A 19,167-nucleotide genomic window follows, 5' to 3' on the forward strand; every position below is an offset into this window, starting at 1 on the left:
TAGGGGTGCTTCCAGCATCCCTATGTACTATACAGGATGCTTGATTAGGTGTGCTTCCAGCATCCCACAATGCTGTTTTCCTAGACTCCTGGCAACCTGAGCCCCCATAATTTTGTCATTGTGGTTCCCCCTTGGTGGCCATGGAGCTTTAAAAAATAAATCTAGGCACTCACCTCTACTCCATCCCACTTTTAACCCAGCCTCTCAACCATCCAGTCAGCTCCATTCACCTGTAGCACGTGTCTGGTGTCTCTGACACCTTCTTGTATAGCAGGGATGGGGAACCTTTTTCCTGCCAAGGGCCATTTGCATATTTATAACATCATTCGGGGGCCATACCAGGCGTAGATCTCCTAGTGGGGGGGGGAGGTTAGGGTTGCCAGGTCCTCTTCGCCACCAATGGGAGGTTTTTGGCGTGGAGCCTGAAGAGGGCAGGGTTTGGAAAGGGGAGGGACTTCAATGCCATTGAGCCCAATAGCCAAAGTGGCCGTTTTCTCCAGGTGAACTGATCTCTGTTGGCTGGAGATCAGTAGTAATAGCAGGAGATCTCCAGCCACCACCTGGAGGTTGGCAACCCTAGGAAAGGCTATGCAGAAAAGGGGAGGGAGGGAGAGAGAGAGAGAGAGAGAGAGAGAGAGAAATGGAGGAAGGGAGAGAAAGAAAGAAAAGGACGGAGGGAGACAGAGAAAGAAAGAGACAGAAAAAGAGGGAGAAAGAGCAGGAAAGAAAGAAAAGGAGAGAGAGAGTGACAGAAAAAGAGGAAGAAAAGAGAGAAAAGCCTTCCCCCACAGACACACACCTGGCCGCACACACGGCCATATGTGACCGCGCTTAAGCCTTCCTGGCTTACACACACACACACACACACACACACATGCAGGCACCTGGCCGCACAAGCGGCCCAGCGCAAGCAGGAAAAAGCCTTCCTGGCTTTCACACACACACACACACACACACACACACACACACACACACACACATGCAGGCACCCGGTGCGAGCGGGGAAAAGCATTCCGGGCTTCCCACACACACACAGGCACCTGGCCACACAAGCAGCCCAGCACAATTGAGGTGAAGCCTTCTTGGCTCCCCACACACACACACAATCACTCACGTGGCCCTGCGGCAGCAATGGCAGCGGCTTCCGCGGGGGAGTCCGCGGGCCACAGCTAATGATGCCTTGAGCCTTTAATGGCCCACGGGCCAGATGTTCCCCACCCCTGTTGTTTAGCCTTTCTCCTGAAATATTTGGATATAGTAATGGGACAATAGACATTAGAGAGACACTAGCTTTTTAGGGGGCTGATCTAGCTATCAAAGCAACACTAAAACAATTTGGTTGGGGGTTGTTTAATTTCTGAACTATTAGCTCACATTCTTGGCTTTCTCTGAGGTTCTACTGCACACCACTACAGTTACGAATGCAGGCACTCTGACAAATTGTGTAAATGAAGATGTGGGATTTTAAAAATGTGATTGTCTGATTCATTTCTGTTTATGTAAGAAACATTGTGGTAAATAGATGCTTTAATATATTCAGCCTTCAGCACTGAAAGGGCAGTTATTTTGTTAATCCAATCATCTGTGTCGACGATATTCTCTGTGGTTTCCCTTGTCAGTCCAAGAAACTTAATATGACAGCCAAAAGCAATAATTGTAATTAAATGCTGGCTGGTGATTGACAGCTAGGAAACAGATATGTGTTTCACAGGGCACAGCAAGCAGCTTTTCAAATTATCATTTTATGAGTATGACAAATGCTATCTTTATTCTTTTGAATATGACATTAACTGGATCGTTGTGCTCCTGTCCTTAACAAAGGCCTTGAAGAGAAGCAAGACTCCGTTCAAGCTTCTTCCCAGCTTCCACCTGTGGACTCCAAGTATGTTGGGATACGTGCCAAAGGAGGTTAGTATCCTGCCCAGCATTACTTCCTCAAGTAGAGATTCAGCAATGGTTACTTCTTCTCTTGCACCAGCAAATTGGCATGGACTACAATTCTGCCCTTATCAAAACGGCTGTATAATCTGCTGGTACCACTATGACAACAAGACAAGAAAATAGTGATACAAGGAACTATGAAAACCAAGATTTTTTTGCTGGTCTTGGGAATTCAGCTACTAGTAGTTTGCCACACCTGAGCTTGTGGATAAATGTAAAAAAAAATGGAACAAGGAATGCCATTTTTAATGTAAAAAGTAGCTCAGTGTAAATGATGAATCTAAGATTGCATCTACATGTTGCTGGATATTGCACAGTCATTTTGCAATAGCAATCATTTGGACCTGTGTGGACAAGACAAGCCAAGGGATGAATGCTTGCTATAGTGCAATAACAACACCACATATATGTGGATTCAGTCTAGAGGAAAGAGGTATTTGTGGTATTAGTTATCATCTGATTAGAAACCGTGGCTTTCTCTGACACCTGAGCAGCAAACAATCCAAATGAGAAGTTCAGGATCCACAATATGTTAAAACCACATCACAATGCACCTTACATAAGAAGCTGAAGTTAATGTTTGTAATTATTAGTCAGAAAAATTGTCTGGTTATTTGATTGCTGTTTCTGGTTCCCATTGCTATGAAATAAATATAGAATAGCAATTATTCTTTTGTCCTGCTTCACCCAAATTTGTAGTTGTTCACAAATCATCATATTTTCCATGGATGTTTGTCTGCCACTTTAGAAAATGACAGCTAAAGAATGCCACAGAATGAACATTTCTACCTATCACTGGTCCAGAAATAAACATTTTGTTTCGTGGGGCTGTACTGTGATACTACACGAAGCAAGCCCAGTGAGAGTCGCTGGCCTATGCAGGTTGCAGGAGTCCCAGTTAGAAAGTTCAGTGACTGGAAGAGGGGCGGGTAAGGGAAAGACACTGTTTACAGTAGGTTCTGGCTCTGGGACTTGCCTTTGTTCTGTTTGGAATTCCTATTTATTTTCATACCAGCCAAGGTCTCTTGACGTGGATTAAAAGAAAGGGAAGGGAAGGCCTTGCTTCCCTCAAGTCAAAGAAAAATGACAGTTTGGCTCATGGAATACTTCATGATGCTTATAAGGTTTGGTCTGTGAGTTCCTGCAGCTAGAGGCAATGAAACTGTAATCTGTGTGGCAGGATATGTTTATAATGCGCTGCTATTATTTATTTATTTTACATAACACAGACACAGGGAAATGTGATATATCAAGATATGGCAGCTCTGATCCCATTCTCCTTCTTAGCCAATTCCCTCTTCTTGCCCTGTGAAGTCTAACAACAAAGCACAATTAGGCATCATTTTCTTCAGTTAGTCACACTTTACAGAAAAACATTGCTATCAAGATGTCAATTCTGTTTCCCAAGACAGCAGGCTTTGCATCTTAGTACCATTAGATATTTTGCAGATTACTCTTCTTCATCCCTGTATCTAATAGCCAAGGATTGGATCCTATGTGAATAGACAAATCTGCGTAATGAGGCTTTGTATGGCTCTGTAAACTCCAGGCAAACTCTAGGATTGCAGAAAACACTGACTTTTTAGAAAACCTTGATTTGGGGGGGATTAACCCAAATGGTGCACAAACACTGTTATTTATAAGATTCCCCCCAATAGGTTGTGGGTTGTGGGTAATTGCTAGTAAGAAGAATATTGGCACAGGTCTATAAGCGTGATTTTTCTGGTGACTTTCGATGTTGGTATCTGGAAACAAGCGCCTAACCTGCTTTTAAACTTGGGGAAATTTAAAAAGTAATTCCACCACTCAAGGAGGATAGATACTGAATGCAATTCTAAGGATTCCTTCAAGTACACTTGCTGTCCCACAGGAATCAGTATGAAACATTTCTGAGTAAACAGACTTTCAGTCAGACCGCACATAATTAATAATAGGATGGATTTTGAGCCCACGTTTACAGTCGTAGTTGTCATTCATCGGATCAGGCTGCTGAGGCTGCTAGCTACTGTTGGGGCACGCTCAGAACGGGGTTGCTTTCATCTATTCCTTGGCCTCAGTGAAATGGTCGCAGTGGCTGAAATGGGCTTGAATTTCTTGTAAATGTAACTGTAAAAGATACTAAAGTGGCCACCTTTATGAGGAGGTTCATGCTGGACCATGGGCAAGGTGTAATAGTGGTAACCAGTGTATAACGGAACAACAAAAAAGAAGCACTGAACAGTTGCCATGTGCTCCTGCCTGCCCCCCCCCCATTCCAGAATCCCAAATGACACTTGTGAAGACCTGCAGGCACCAAAACATTACAAGTCCATTTAGAACTCTTGGGGGGGGGAAATCAATTCTTTTCTTCTGAGCCTTCAAAGAGGGAGCTTATAATTAGAAGCTCACGTGCATTTTCAGTGGAAGATGTTTAAGGATGTTATTAGGCTCTTAATTCTTCCACACCTGAACCTTTCTGTTATATTGAATACTCTGTGTTTAAATCACGTGCATCTAGTCCGACTGGCCTCGTGCCATAAACTGTTCACATTATTAATTACTGCCTGCTTCCCTTTTAAGTTGAGAAGTTGCAGGTTTAAAGTTGCTACTTGCCTCGGAAGAAAAAGTGGCAACTGGCAAATGCTTTTGTATAACAGAGAGTTCGGTGGCCCATTTTTAAGCTCTTAACCAGGAAAAAAATGTTTAAAGGCAATCTTAACAGGAAAAGAGCCAAATTTTAAGATGGTATAACATACCACATTGCTGCACAGATGTTTCATTGCATGTCAAAGTACAAAACACATCTTTTGTGCCCTACCCATTTTCATATAAAGACCAAAAGGGCAGAGTGGGAGCAGTCTGACCAGATGTTTGCAGGTTGCAGAAGAGGATGTCCCAAGCCTCAAATTGCCAAATCTCAAGCTCTTATCCTAGTTATCATGCTATATTTCCTTTCTATGCTATGGTTGACTTTATGAAATATGAAATCCACGTAGCATTCCATATTGACATAATGTGCTCATTCAAGCCAGTCAGAATTTTTTTTTTTTGCTGTCAAGTCACTGCTGACTTATGGCAACTCTGTAGGTTTTTCGAGGCAAGAGACTTTCAGAGGTGGTTTGCCGTCACCTGCCTCTGTATTGCCATTCCCTGGCATCCCTTGGAGGTCTCCCATCCAAATACTAGCCAGGGTCAGGGCTGAGAGTGTGTGACTGGCCCAAGGTCACCCAGCAAGCTTCCACAGCGTGAGTGGGGATTTGAACCTGGGTTTCCCAGGTCCTAGTCTGACACCTTAACCACTACACCACACTGGCTTCCATTAAAAAGAAAAAGGCAAAGAACTGTTTGCAGAAAGGTCAGTAATGACGTCAGTAAACAAGCAGCGGTATCTTTTTGATACTCAACTGGCGATTTCATGGCTCTGTTACTGAATAAGAATAAAGATAGTGCTCTGGAGGTTGTTTCTGGCCAAATGCGCAGTTTATTTGGACACTCATTTCTGCGTTTTTATTCCCATCCACAGATGGTCTCATGACATGCTGCATGTTTCGATGTTGTATTGTCCTTCCCTCACAAAAACCCCGTCTCATATTATTAAGCAATGTAACAGGAACTGTTGGCACTTAGTTTGCTTCCTATCACTTCTGTGAAGGGAGATTCCTCTTGCCAAGTTTCCGGTCTTTGCTTCCTGCTTTGTGACAAGAAGGATCTCCAGGGAGCTCAATGGAGCGTAAGAGAGCAGGGAAGGATGAAGTCAGGTCAACAGTATAATCACAAAGTTGGGAGAAAGCCCAGTTGTACATATAGTCCTAATCATGCTTTATAATATATTTTATACCTCAGAGCACCCCTGGCAGGTGTTTGCCTACCCTTATTTTGAAAATACATCAAGGAAAGATAGTCCAGAACCATCCTACATGGTCAGTGCTGAACTGCATAATTTGAAGATAGAAAATTCTTCCCCATTTTTACTATATTACCATATTCCTTTCAAGTGAGACTCTTGTTCAGTTCCCAGAGTACTTGTTTCACACCTTTAAAATATTTTAAAATACCACCATGTCAATGATGGATGAAAGATTGATGAGGGTAACATCAGCATATTCCTTTTTGTCTTTTGTGTGAACCAATAGACTCAACAAGAAAGAGATATTGGTGTGCTACTAAAAATCAACATTCTCTCACCCAAAAGTGAATTTACAAGTGCTGGATAAAGTTGCCTTTCAGTGTTGGTAAGTAAGGAGGGAGCACATTTTTATAAACTGTTCAAAGTTAAGCATGTTGAGAACTTCAGCACAAACACCATCCCCAGACAAACGTCCCTGGATCAAACTTCCCCAATTACAATCAAGGCCAGCTTTTCATTGAATGATCTCAAAAGTTGTTCTTGAAATTCACCTCTGTCACCATGCCAACCAGGTTTCCACATGTACAGTAGCCACTTGTGTTTCAATGCCAGGTTGTGCCTTTTTAGTAAGTAACAAAATCTTCTGGGCATGGATTAGGGGTCACTGGGTGTGTGTGTGGAGGGGGGAGGTAGTTGTGAATGTCCTGCATGTGCAGGGGGTTGGACTAGATGACCCTTGTGGTCCCTCTTAACTCTATGATTCTATGAAAGAAAAACTTGATTAAACCTCCGTTTCAAGAGAAGTGACATATACCCTCCAGGCTCAAGGCTGGGTCATTAAAATGATCTACTTGAGTTGTCCAGTACGGAATCATTTGTAGTTTGCCCCATCTTTGGACCTGCACAGTTAAATGCATTTTATAAATGCAACATTGGATACATTGCCAGGTTTTGGCACCTGTGTGGCTTCTATTTGTGAACTGAACACAGTAACTGATCACAAGAACAGATTCAAGGGCATACACCAAAAGCACACAAAAATATTGAAATAGTATGTGTCTACTCAAAAATCTCTAACAGATATTTTCTGTTTTTTAGAATGTGCCTTTAACAATTGGAGGTCGAAGCAGAAGGTGTGGGGCGCATCAGCTGAAAGGAAGCAGTCTAATCATAAAAATGGACACAACTGAGTATACTTGGATCACACCAATGGCTCAGAGAATTAGTGGCTCCATGACAATAACCAGTTAGCAGGATGTGAGCCAGACTGACGGCTGATCAGACATAGATACAGTGAGGGAAAAAAGTATTTGATCCCCTGCTAAATTTGCCCGTTTGCCCTCTGACGAAGAAATGACCAGTCCATAATTTTAATGGTAGGTCTATTGTAGCTGTGAGAGACAGAATAACAACAGGAAAACCCCCAGAAACCCAGAAGACAAAAGTCAGAGATTGATGTGCATTATAATGAGTGAAATAAGTATTTGATCCCCTATCAAACAGCCAGATTAGGGTTAGGGTTCTGCTGTCAACAGAAGCAATCAATCCATCAGATTCCAAACTAGCCACCATGACCAAGACCAAAGAGCTGTCCAAGGATGTCAGGGACAAGATTGTAGAACTGCACAAGGCTGGACTGGGCTACAAGACTATTGCCAAGCGACTTGGTGAAAAGGTGACAACCCTAACCCTAACTGTCAACCTCCCTCAGTCTGGGGCTCCATGCAAAATCTCATCTTGTGGAGTTGCAATGATCATGAGAACGGTGATGAAGCAGCCCAGAACTACACGGGGGGAACTTGTCAATGATCTCAGGGCAGCTGGGACCATAGTTACCATGAAAACAGTTGGTAACACACTACGCCATGAAGGACTGAGATCTTGCAGAGCCCGCAAGGTCCCCTTGCTCAAGACAGCACATGTACAGGCCCGTCTGCCGTTTGCCAATGCACATCTGAATGACCCAGAGGAGAACTGGGTGAAAGTGTTGTGGTCAGATGAGACCAAAATCGAGCTCTTTGGCATCAACTCAACTCGCCGTGTTTGGAGGAGGAGGAATGCTGCCTACGACTAAAGAACACCATCCCCACCGTCAAACATGGATGGGGACATATTATGCTTTGGGGGTGTTTTTCTGCTAAGGGGAAAGGACACCTTCACCGCATCGAAGGGACGATGGATGGGACCATGTATCGTCAAATCTTGGGTGAGCACCTCCTTCCCTCAGCCAGGGCATTGAAAATGGGTCAAGGATGGGTATTCCAGCATGACACACAGCCAAGGCAACAAAGGAGTGGCTCAAGAAGAAGCACATTAAGGTCCTGGAGTGGCCTAGCCAGTCTCCAGATCTTAATCCCATCGAAAATCTGTGGAGGGAGCTGAAGGTTCGAGTAGCTACACATCAGCCTCGAAATCTTAATGACTTGGAGAGGATCTGCAAAGAGGAGTGGGACAAAATACCTCCTGAGATGTGTGCAAACCTGGTGGCCACCTACAAGAAACGTCTGACCTCTGTAATTGCCAACAAGGGTTTTGCCACCAAGTACTAAGTCATCTTTTGCAAAGGGATCAAATACTTATTTCACTCATTATAATGCACATCAATCTCTGACTTTTGTCTTCTGGGTTTCTGGGGGTTTTCCTGTTGTTATTCTGTCTCTCACAGCTACAATAGACCTACCATTAAAATTATGGACTGGTCATTTCTTCGTCAGAGGGCAAACGGGCAAATTCAGCAGGGGATCAAATACTTTCCCCCCTCACTGTACTTAAAAGTAGGGTGCCTTGTTTTTCACTCCATCGAGGCACTTAAAGTTACTATGCAGATATCTAGGTTGTAGCCTGGCCACCCTATTTATGAAATGGCTATATTCAAGCATTCAAAATTCTGTTTCCGAATTATGTGTTATAAGGTGTTAAGAATATTGGAAGAACCCAACATATCATTAAATTGTATTCTGACAGCCCTTGAGACCAAGCAGATCATCTGGTACAGTTTTCATCTGTGGAGACACAGGTCTATACTTAGTATTATCATCAGCTATTTCATCAGTTCCTTTTTATCACCAGATCCATTTGCAAAAATATTGAATATTATTATAAGGATTCGTTCCTTTCCTATAAAAGACAGTCTTTTTTTTTTCTTTTTTTTTGTTCTTTTTGGGTTCTTTTGGAATATTGTTCAACCGACAGTGGAAGAAACTTCCTATCCCTACTTTAGACACCTGCAGAACAAAGGCATGTGTGCTACAGCTTGATAGGGAACAATATACTGTATAACAGCCTGGTCCTATTCAGAGTTACTACAGTCTAAGTCTACTGATTTCAATAGACTTAGCCTAGAGTAACTTTGAAAAGGATTGCGTTTATGGTTCGTTCTATTTTCAGGCAACTGTTGTACTGCTCCCTGAGCAACAAGACCTCACATCCCACTAGGAAGACAGCCCAGAACTGTCAAGAGAGGTGGGAAGGGAAATGCCACGTGAGATAATCCCACATGGAGATTAATGTCATTATTGAGGTTTTTTTCCAAGCTGCACAGAATTCTTTGCTGCAAATTAGTGGGGCCACATAAGGTTAACATTCATGGGCCACATTCTCAGCTGGTGCGTGCATCTATTTACTTTATTGGAGCTGCGCCAGTGTACAGCCCTCAAGAGTATATTTAAACATAGCTAAGTGGGTTATCATGAGTGCTTTGGTTATTAATTTTGAAATAATACTTTTCAACCCTTTTCCCTTTGCATCTAGATTGGAACAACTAGAAAGTGACATGGGATGTCCAGGAAAGCTGCGAATCTCTGAACGACTAAAGACTAAGGAAACCGTTTTGACCCTGAATTACATATTGTATCATGCTAAACGTCGTGTTGGGCCAAGTTGTGAAATCCAAAGGTGGACTAACACTCCTGACTGGACAGTTAATGTCTCTGTGCAAGATAATGATGGCAGCAACTCCAACCAGGCAAAGCAACTGAGAGTATTGACAGTTTCAAATGTTTGGAAACTGTGGATCAGGGCCATAAATTATGAATAAAAAAATAATGGGTTGGGTCCTATGGACCCTCCATGCCCTTACTGCAGCTAAAAGACTCATATTACAACTTTGGAAAGATAACAGCCCACCTTCGATAAATCAATGGATTGAGGAGCTTAGAACTCTATCAATATTTGAACATGTGGTATATAGACGGCAATTGCGTTTAGACTTATTTTTAGAAATTTGGAAACCGTTTATAGAAATGTATGTGTAGATCTGACACCACTGTTATCTTTTTGTCTTTAAATTTATGTAAATCTTTTTTTCTATTTTTAAAAAAATCTTATTTAGTTTATTTTAGGTAAGCACAAGTAAGCAAATGGGGAAATCGAAGAGGTGAATAATACAGAGTATAGAAAATAAAACATAAAAGCAGTTTTTTGCTACTTAAACCCTTTCATGACATCAGACATGATCCCCCTTCTGGAGACAGATCATGTTTCCCACAGCTTTCTAGTGGAAGAGGGTGTGGCACAAGAGTAGCAAAGAAGGCTCACTCCTTGTAAGCCTGTATTATAAGGGACCCCTCCTCCTGGCCCAATCAGAAAGGAGGAACTTTTCCCCACTGAAGGAGGACCTGGCCAATACACTATTTCCCCAGGATTATGGGTTCGTTCCACTAAGATTTATACAGCAAAGGAAGTGGGTGGAGTGCAGAAGGGAATGAACGGGTGTCAAACCATTGGCATCTCATTGTCAACTGATATCCCACATGGGGCTCACCTTGCCCCCCTCCCATGGGTCTACCATAATAAACACAAGGCTGGCTTCCAATTGTCTTCTAGGCTCAGTTTAAAGTACTGATATTGACCTTTATAGCCCTGTACAATCTGGGACTGCCATACCTTATGGACTGCCTTCTCCCAGATGAACCTACCTTAACTCCATACGCCTTTGAAGGCACTGCTTTGGTTGCCATCTGAGGCTAGAAAGGTGGCCACCCAAGAAAGGGTTTTCTTGGTTGTGGCACCAAAACTTTGGAACTCCCACACCATGAAGATTCGCCCATCTCTCGCCAGCAGATGAAGACTTCTTTTGTTTCGTCCGGCATACCCCTAGTAATGGTTATAGGCCCTCCTCCCTGATTTTGGTATTGTTCTTTTATGTGTTTTTATTGAACTATTTTATAATTTTAAATATTGTTTTTAATTGTTCAAATGTTTTAATATGTGCCACCTTGGAGACCCTGATTGGGTTAAACGGCAGCATAATAATATTTTAATTAAATAAATAGCATCCCCTCCCCCACTGTGTGTTGGGGAGGCAACTCCCATAGTTGTATTGGATGAGCATCCCTGTAAGTACAGAAGACATTCTGTGACTTAATAGCACATAACATGTGAGAAGTGTGAAATGCAGCTTGGGAACAACACCTGCTTACAAATTCTTCAAATATGCCCATATCCATACCCATCCAGCTTATTACCTGGGCTTTTGGGGGAACACACAGAATGACTACAGGAAATATACAAGTCTTCCTGCTAAAGATGAGAGCAAGAAAAGTCTCCAGTTTCCCACTCCTAGGAGGGTTTCTGCATCAACTTTTTGAAAATGTTAATGAAATGTTTTATTTTTTCATGTCCGCACTGTTTCCCCTCTGTTTGGGGTAGGAGCTGTTTTGCAATCGTTTAATCGCTGTGTTATCTGCAAACACTTATATGATGTTTCCTTTTTCACCGTTTTTAGGACGACTTCCGCTGAGGTGCAGACATGTTTAAGACACTGTTCATTTCTCCGCCCCCTCCACTGAACACACCCACTGTGTTGCCAGTCTTCCATTCCGCCTTCCCAATTCCCCCTCCCCTCCCCTTGCTGCCTTTTTGGGTTTTTTAATTTTTAAAAAAATTAAATGTAAAGGAATGTTAAAGTGCTGGACTAGCAAAGGAACGTTGGACTAACCCCCCCCCCATTACTTTGCACAGAGTCACAATTTATCCTGAGGTCTAGTATTTCCTTTAAGTGCATTTATCTCGCAGTAGTGTGACTTCCAACCATTCCCTCTTCCCCCTTCCTCCACCCCTTGAGAGACTTGGGGCTTGGCTGACTTCCCACCAGGGGGGCAGAAGGGGAGGTACTCGTTTGTGTGAGCTAAACAAAAATTGCAGCACAAACAAATACACAAGAGTACACGGCTTCCCACTCTGCTCGACCACCCAATGTCTGCCCTTTTGTACACAGAGTGGCCGAGAGGGTCACCAGGAAGAATGGCAGCCTTAATGAAAGAGGCTGCTGGTGTGAAGACAAAAAAGGGAGGAGAGGGGGGGAGCATCCTGCACTTCCATAACATCACGAATGATGCAACACTCCCCAGGGGAACATATCATTTTGGGGGAGGAAAGTGTGGGCAGGGTGAAACGTTGAATACAGCAGCAAAAGAGGCAACATACGGACAGAAATTTTGCCTGTGCAGCCAAACCTCCCAGATCGACCACAAGGATAATATACTGTAAGTGAATGGTGCGGAAACGGCCCAAGCAACCACGTCAGCTGCTGTTCAAAAGGTCCTGAGCAAATCAGAGATGGTGACTAGTATGTATGTGTTGACCCCATGTATATGGAGTGTCAGAGAAAAGGGGAAGGCATACCTCTACGAATCAGATGCTGGGTATGTGTGCTCTGCATACATTATTAAAAGACTAAAGTAAGTGCAACACAGAAGATCTATTATTAGAATCTCATGGATATTTAGGATATTTAAAAAGTGGTGCTCCACTCCAATTTAGACTGGGGTTGTGGCACTGGGGAGGGAGTTAACGTTTTCCCCTACACCATTTTCCCGATTTTAACAACCACAGTTGCTATCTTTTCCCTTGTTGAAAAGAGCAACTCCAAGCAGGGGATCTGTATGGAAACAACAGCACAGGGTAAAGACCCAAATCCAAATTGGGGGTGGGGTGGGGGGGAAAGCATGGCTACTGTCAGTCTTTTGAAAAAGAACAAAAACAGGACAACCTGATAAGGGATCACCTCCAGTATGTCTAGCTTGAGTTTGTATTTGATATAGTGCTATCCAAAAAAAGAAAAAAGGGGGAAAGTATTAATAAATACTTTTTACAGCAGGAAATTATTTTTCAACTTCCTAAACTATGATTGCATACTTTCACTTATCTCTATAATAATTAGAAATGTTACTCATTGAAAGCTGAACCTGCCAGAATTATTTTCAAAAGGCCCCCATTAGGGAAAGAAGCCCAATTCCTTGCCATTTTAGGTAGCAAGTCTCTGTCCAATCAATTGGTTTTTTAAACATTTGCAGCTGGGAAGGGGGGGATAATTCTATATTTGCAGAAAATATTGGGGAAATCAGTGTGATATGCTTAGGATTTTAAAACAACGCAGAAAAATGACCCAAGGGAGGAATGCTTCTGACCATGTCTAGTCAGACAGCATCTCACATATGCATATTTAAAGTTCAGATAGCTTAGAAGTCTTTATTAATTTCAAATTCTTGCTCTCAATAATGACTGAAAACATTACCTGGAAGGATTACTTTTATTGCCCTCTAGTGGTGAGATCTAGTACAGGAGGATGCAAAATTACACATTGCAAGCCAGCAAATCAGCGCGGCAGCACCCAACATCATTTATGAACATATGAAGATGTCTTATTCCAAGTGACAGCATTGGTCCATCTACCCCCAAATGAAAATGGATCTGAAGGGTCTCAGATAAGGGTAGCTCTTTGCTCGGTTACCCAATATCCCTTTCATGTGAGATACCAAGCTTTGAAATGGGGACTTTCCACATGTAAAGCATGTCCTCGTCCGCTCAGGTATAAACCCTCCCCCCATGCTATTTAGGTGCTGGAACATTTGCTCTGTGGGCATATCTTTAGCTGTGACCAATGCAATTCCATGCAAAATTACTCCAGTCTAAATCCCCTGTTTTAAATGAATTTGACTCAGATCCCACAGGGACTTCATCACCTTCTCCTCCTGCTGCTACTCAAAATGTTCCCCCAAATGCTGCTCCTGGATGAAAGGGGACCCTCAGGAACAGCAGGAGATCTGCAGCAGGGGAGGAGAATCAGCAAAAACCACCCCCTATTAGCAGAATTTTTCTTCTGCATCCAACCAACCATTCAGAATTACAAGTTGAGTATCCCTTAACCGGACATCCCAAAACTGGAATGACCCAAACCAGAGGTTTTGAGCTGACATGCAGACATTACTCACAGGCCCTCAGCAGCCTGCCAAGCCTATCACCTTTGCTTTCTGATGGTTCAATGTACACAAAATTATTAAAAACATTGTTTTAAAATAACATCCAGGCTATGTGTATAAACTGTATATAAAACATATAAAACATAAATTGATTTCGTGTTTAGACTTGGGTCCCATCCCCAAGATATCTCATTATGTATATGCAAATATTCAAAAATATGGAAAGATCCAAAATACGGAACACTTCTGGTCCCAAGCAGTCTGGATAAGGGACACTCAACTTGGGTTAGATCCTGTGATTCATCAGCACAGATCTTCCCTTTCCAACCTCCTCTGGAAATTTTATCCCTGGAGTTGCAGGCCCCATGGAGAACAACCACCATGGGGGTGTGGAGGCTGCAGGGGGAGGGGGAAGAAGGCAAATCGCTCCTCTCACCTCTTCCATAGCTTTGCTGATGCAAGAGGGAGGAGTGACTTCAGCCCTTTCCCCCTCCCTGCTTCCCCCTCCTGACCTGCAATGGCTATAGGTTCAAGGTTCAAGTTTATTGCATAGGGCCATGGCTACAATATTCCACATAGTCCCATGACCCCACGTGGATCCCACGAATCAACTTTCCAGGATCAAAAATGTCTGCTGAGGGGAGAGGAAAGCTGGGAAGATCTACGGCCCTTGGACAGAATCAAGCCCCTTGTCATAATCCTCAGTAGCATTTGATATAGGCTAGTAGGTTTTTCCACAGAGACAGAGCCATCTCTTTTTCTCTGCTCTTACTGTTCCAGTTCCCTCATCATACGCTTCTTGCCAAATGCCACCCAGTCTTAAGCCTTCCTAAGAGATTCAAAGTTCACCAATTAAAATCGGCAAATGAGATTGTGTCCAGGGCTCTGCCGGCAGCAAGATCAACACACAGTGCCCCATACGATTTGCAGTTCTTTCATTATATTAAAAGGGGTACCTACACTACCAGTGTGTATCCCATGGGGAGATTCATGCATCCCACACACGGGAACAGCTCATTTATCACCCTAGGTGGGGTGAGAGTAGATGGGCATGTTCCCTTTTTGTAAGTTCCTCAAGAAAGACAAAACCAGGAAGGATAACTCATACTTCCTTTGTCATCAGCACCTTTTGTAAAATGAGAAAGGGTTCAAAGGCATGCCCTCGATAAAAACAAAAAAAAACACCATCTCCACCTCAATCAAAGATGTCTCAGGCAAAGATTAATCTTTGGTGAAATGAGAGCCAGCCATCTTGCAGTACACCAGCTGGTCATCTTATTCCGTCGTCATGACAGGCCACATCCAGATCGCTGAGGATGTACACAAGACCTAAGCTTGGCTCTTTCCCCGGAACATGGCATTCACTGAATGGCTTAACTGCAGGATCACTGCAAAAGTGTGGAATCTAGAAACAGATTCAATATTAGGCATCCTGAGAATCAAAGCTTTCCGCTAGTTTCTCAAAAAGCATGTGTCTAGTTCAGATGACTGGGCAGAACTGCTTGAAAACAAACAGTCAGTATCTGCTTGTAAAGGATCCTAGACTCCATCTTGAAATTGCTCAGGGTAGTGCTCCGTACCTTGCCAAAAGTGGGTTTTCTGTGGAAGTGTTCTTGAGAGTTTGGTGTGCCTGTGCGACTGTTCTCTCAGTAGAAGGGGCAAGGAATATTAAGCATGGAAGGGAGAAGGCTCAGTCGACAAAGCAGAGTGTGTTGGGCAGCAGTGAAGGGTCCTTCAGAGGACAGCTGACTATAGAAACATGCTGTGGGTACAGAAGAATCATCTTCCATCACCCCTCAGTGGCGATTTGCCAACTACAGGCCTTATGAAGGACATCCTACGCAGTTCGCAGCGCAAAGGAGGATACCGACTGAACTTTCCAACAAAGGGTTGTGGGCCCGAGGCCAAGGCTGCCAAGTTTGGCTTCACTGTATCCACAGCTCTTATTTCAGTCAGAAATTTGGGAGCATGAAGGCGGACCAACCTAGTTAATTGTCAGGGGTTGAGGGAGGGCTTCACTGCCCTGAACACAAACCCTTGTGCCCCTCCTCACCTTCAGACAAAAGTCTCCTCTGCCTCTGTCCTTAAAGCCTACCTCAGCCTAACTCAGCTTTTACTGTGAGTTCGTTGAGGAATTGAGAAGACACTATAGAGAGAAGACAGGCACAAAAATATACAGGAGATATTTAGAGTGTTCTGAGCCCATTCTTACAATTTCATTTTTTTTTTTTACCATCTTCTGGGCATGGAGCAGGGGATCACTGGGGGTGAGGGGGGGGAGCTAGTTGTGAATTTCCCGCATTATGCAAGGGGTTGAACTAGATGGCCCTGGAGGTCCTTCCAACTCTATATTTCTATGAAGGGAGAGAAAGCAGCACGGTACAGCCCAATCTCGTCAGATCTTGGTAGCAAAGCAGGGTCAGCCCTGGTTAGTATTTGGATGGGAGACCACCAAGGAATATGAAGGTCATGATGCAGAGGAAGGCAATGGCAAACCACCGCTGTTAGTCTTTTGCCTTGAAAACCCCATAAGGGGTCACCATAAGTCAGCTGCGACTTGACAGCACTTTACACACAAGCGAGCACACAATTCTATGAGCATATCAGCAAAGTGGATGCCGTTTAAAGCACCTCTGTTGTGCCCCTCCACAACCACGTCTTCCCTTACTATCACCATTTTCTCCTCTTCCTCCCACTGGGATAAAGTGACAAAATGCCCTGCAGGTGGATACCTTCAGTAGGTGATTTCCTCAGTTACAGCGCAAGGAGGAGGCAACAATGGAGGGAATAAGGGACAGGCTATACAGAATGGGGCACAGTGGACGACCTTCACACAGCATTCAATTCCTTGGTATGCTCCTCTATCAGCTCAGTTCTGAAGATGGGCATGAAGATAGTCAGCTGAAGGAGGTGCCTTGAGCCTTACTTTATGCTGTTCATCTCTCCCCTCCCCCAAACTCTCCTCCATCACACATGCATGCTCTTTAAGGCCCCAATTTGTACAAGGTCATTTCTGGGTTTTGCTATCCATATGTTTGTAGTACTTCTTATAGCTCAATAGCACCAGGAAAGTGTCAAAGGCAATACTGGAAAAATGAAATGAACAGAAGCATAGATACTCGACAATTCATACACGGACACAGAATCACATCTCATGACTGGAACTTCTTCTTTCTCGCTGGGACATCAGCTTATGCCAGGCCTGCAGGGAGAGCGAAAAAGTAATCTTCATTTTTGGCAATGAGGATGAAGAGATGCAAGCTAACATCCTTTTCATGCTTTCCCCTCCAGAGATCAGTTTCAGTTTCCGAAGACTTACTTCTAGCAGACTCGCATTTCTTTACATCCTACCTTATGCTTTTAACTGGTCCTTCATGGAGCATCTACTGAGTGTAGTACACTTAATAAGGTATGTATGGTTGCTGTTGTTGATATAAGCTCAGATGACTCCCTGCACAGTAAGTAGTTTTTTTTTCACTGCTCAGTTCATGAAACACAAGCGATTGAAGCACCGGATCACATTTCTTCCATTTGATCCAGAAGGCACCTGAGACCTTTTTGGCCCTGAGGTAAGAAGATGAAGCTTATTTCTTCCGGTTCAGAAGTCTGAGAGCACTCAAAGCCCACATGGTGCTTTGTCATACAGCATGCCGTCCTTCGCTCAGCCACCGGGCCCGATAAGTGGCCCACCCTCTTGTGCCCTTATTCCACTGGGAAGCATTGTATATTTGAGCCAACTTTGCCTGGATCCTGCCTTGCCAAACCTGGTCACCGAGCTCAGTGGCTGCAGCCAAAGCCAAGAGGAAGTAACTGGCGGCATCTTGCTCATCCTGAGAGTAAAGTGCCAGGGGGGAAAAGAACAAGAGGAAAAGGTCTGATTGAAAGTTGATGGCAATGAGGGGACCAAAGGATATTTACTTATATCTCGGATCCTCCCCGGCTCCCTTAAATGAGTCATCAAATCAATCAATAGAATCACCGGGTTGGTTTCCCCACTCCTACACATGAAGCCTGCTGGGTGACCTTGGGCTAGTCACAGCTCTCTTAGAACTCTCTCAGCCCCACCTACCTCACAGGGTGTCTATTGCGGGGAGGAAAAGGGAAGGTGATTGTAAGCCAGTTTGATTCTTCCTTAAGTGGTAAAGAAAGTCGGCATATAAAAACCAACTCTTCTTCTTCTTGGGGAGGAACAGCTTTCCCCCAAAGGCCAATACAGATTCCTAATGTGTTCAACTGTAATTGTTGGTTGCAAAGCCCACATCTCCCGCAATTAATACATTTGTGCCTCAAGTAATGTTTGCCACATTCAGCCAACCAGGTTGTCTGTGACCACCAAGAGGTGCTCTTGCAGCAACAATGTTGTTTTTAGTGAGCACTTTATGGTTCCTACCAGCAAAAGGCAATGACTGGGGTTGTACACGGCTGGGAAGGGTTACTGAAGAAGCCAGGAGGAAGTGGCTGTTTTGTCAGCTTCGAGAAACTAGGAAGCATTTTCAAGGGTTCAGTCTCTGAGGATGCACGACAAAGGCATAAAAAGGAGGCAAGAACAGCAGAGGCCATAAGGTGGAGTTTCAAAAGAAACAGAGACAGAAGGCAACAGGACTGGAGGCCGCAAAGATAAGCAGATTGTCTGGAGCAGAAATTTTGATCAGGGGGGTTTGGGACGTCCGGAGAAGATGGAGTCAGGTCTCACAGGATTGCGTCTATGTAGTGAAAGTAGGCTGATTGAAAGTTCGCACAATAGCAAGCAAAGGAGATTTTTTGCAAAGCTCCTGTGGGGGCATTTTTTGGGGTAGAGGTCCCAAATTTTCAGGGTAGCATTCAGGGACTCTCCTTGCATGAACCCCAAAGTTTGGTGAAGATTGAGTCAAGGGTCCAGTGTTATGGGTTCTGGAGAGGTCGCCCCCTCCCTCCTCCATAGACAAGCATTAGCCAATTAGTGAACGACCAGAGAATTTGACTCTTACCTTCCTGCTTGTGTATGGAGGCAGGAGGGGGTGACCTCTTCCAGACCCCATAACTTTGGACCCCCGACCCAATGTTCACCAAACTTGGGGGTTCTTGCAAGGAGAGTCCCTGCAATCTACCCTGCAAGTTTGGGGGCTCTACCTCAAAAGATGCCCCTCCAGGAGCTTCACAAAGCCTGGGGAGAACCCAAAAAAGCCGAAAAATTACCCAGTTTTTTCAGGAATGGCCAAT

The 19,167-nt window shown here is 43.9% G+C and overlaps 1 protein-coding gene across 1 annotated transcript in view; it reads right to left on the reverse strand.

The window, feature by feature from the left end:
• Positions 1 to 17,606: 17,606 nt before the first annotated feature.
• The window catches only part of SH3TC2 (SH3 domain and tetratricopeptide repeats 2), a 36,196-nt gene continuing 34,635 nt past the window's right edge, over positions 17,607 to 19,167 (reverse strand). Inside the window, exon 18 of the mRNA XM_056847817.1 lies at positions 17,607 to 17,798. Within this exon, the coding sequence (XP_056703795.1) occupies positions 17,607 to 17,798 (192 nt within the window). The remainder of the gene's footprint in view (positions 17,799 to 19,167) is intronic.

Source organism: Euleptes europaea, chromosome 1 (assembly GCF_029931775.1).
Source record: "Euleptes europaea isolate rEulEur1 chromosome 1, rEulEur1.hap1, whole genome shotgun sequence".
Classification (NCBI taxonomy): domain Eukaryota; kingdom Metazoa; phylum Chordata; class Lepidosauria; order Squamata; family Sphaerodactylidae; genus Euleptes; species Euleptes europaea.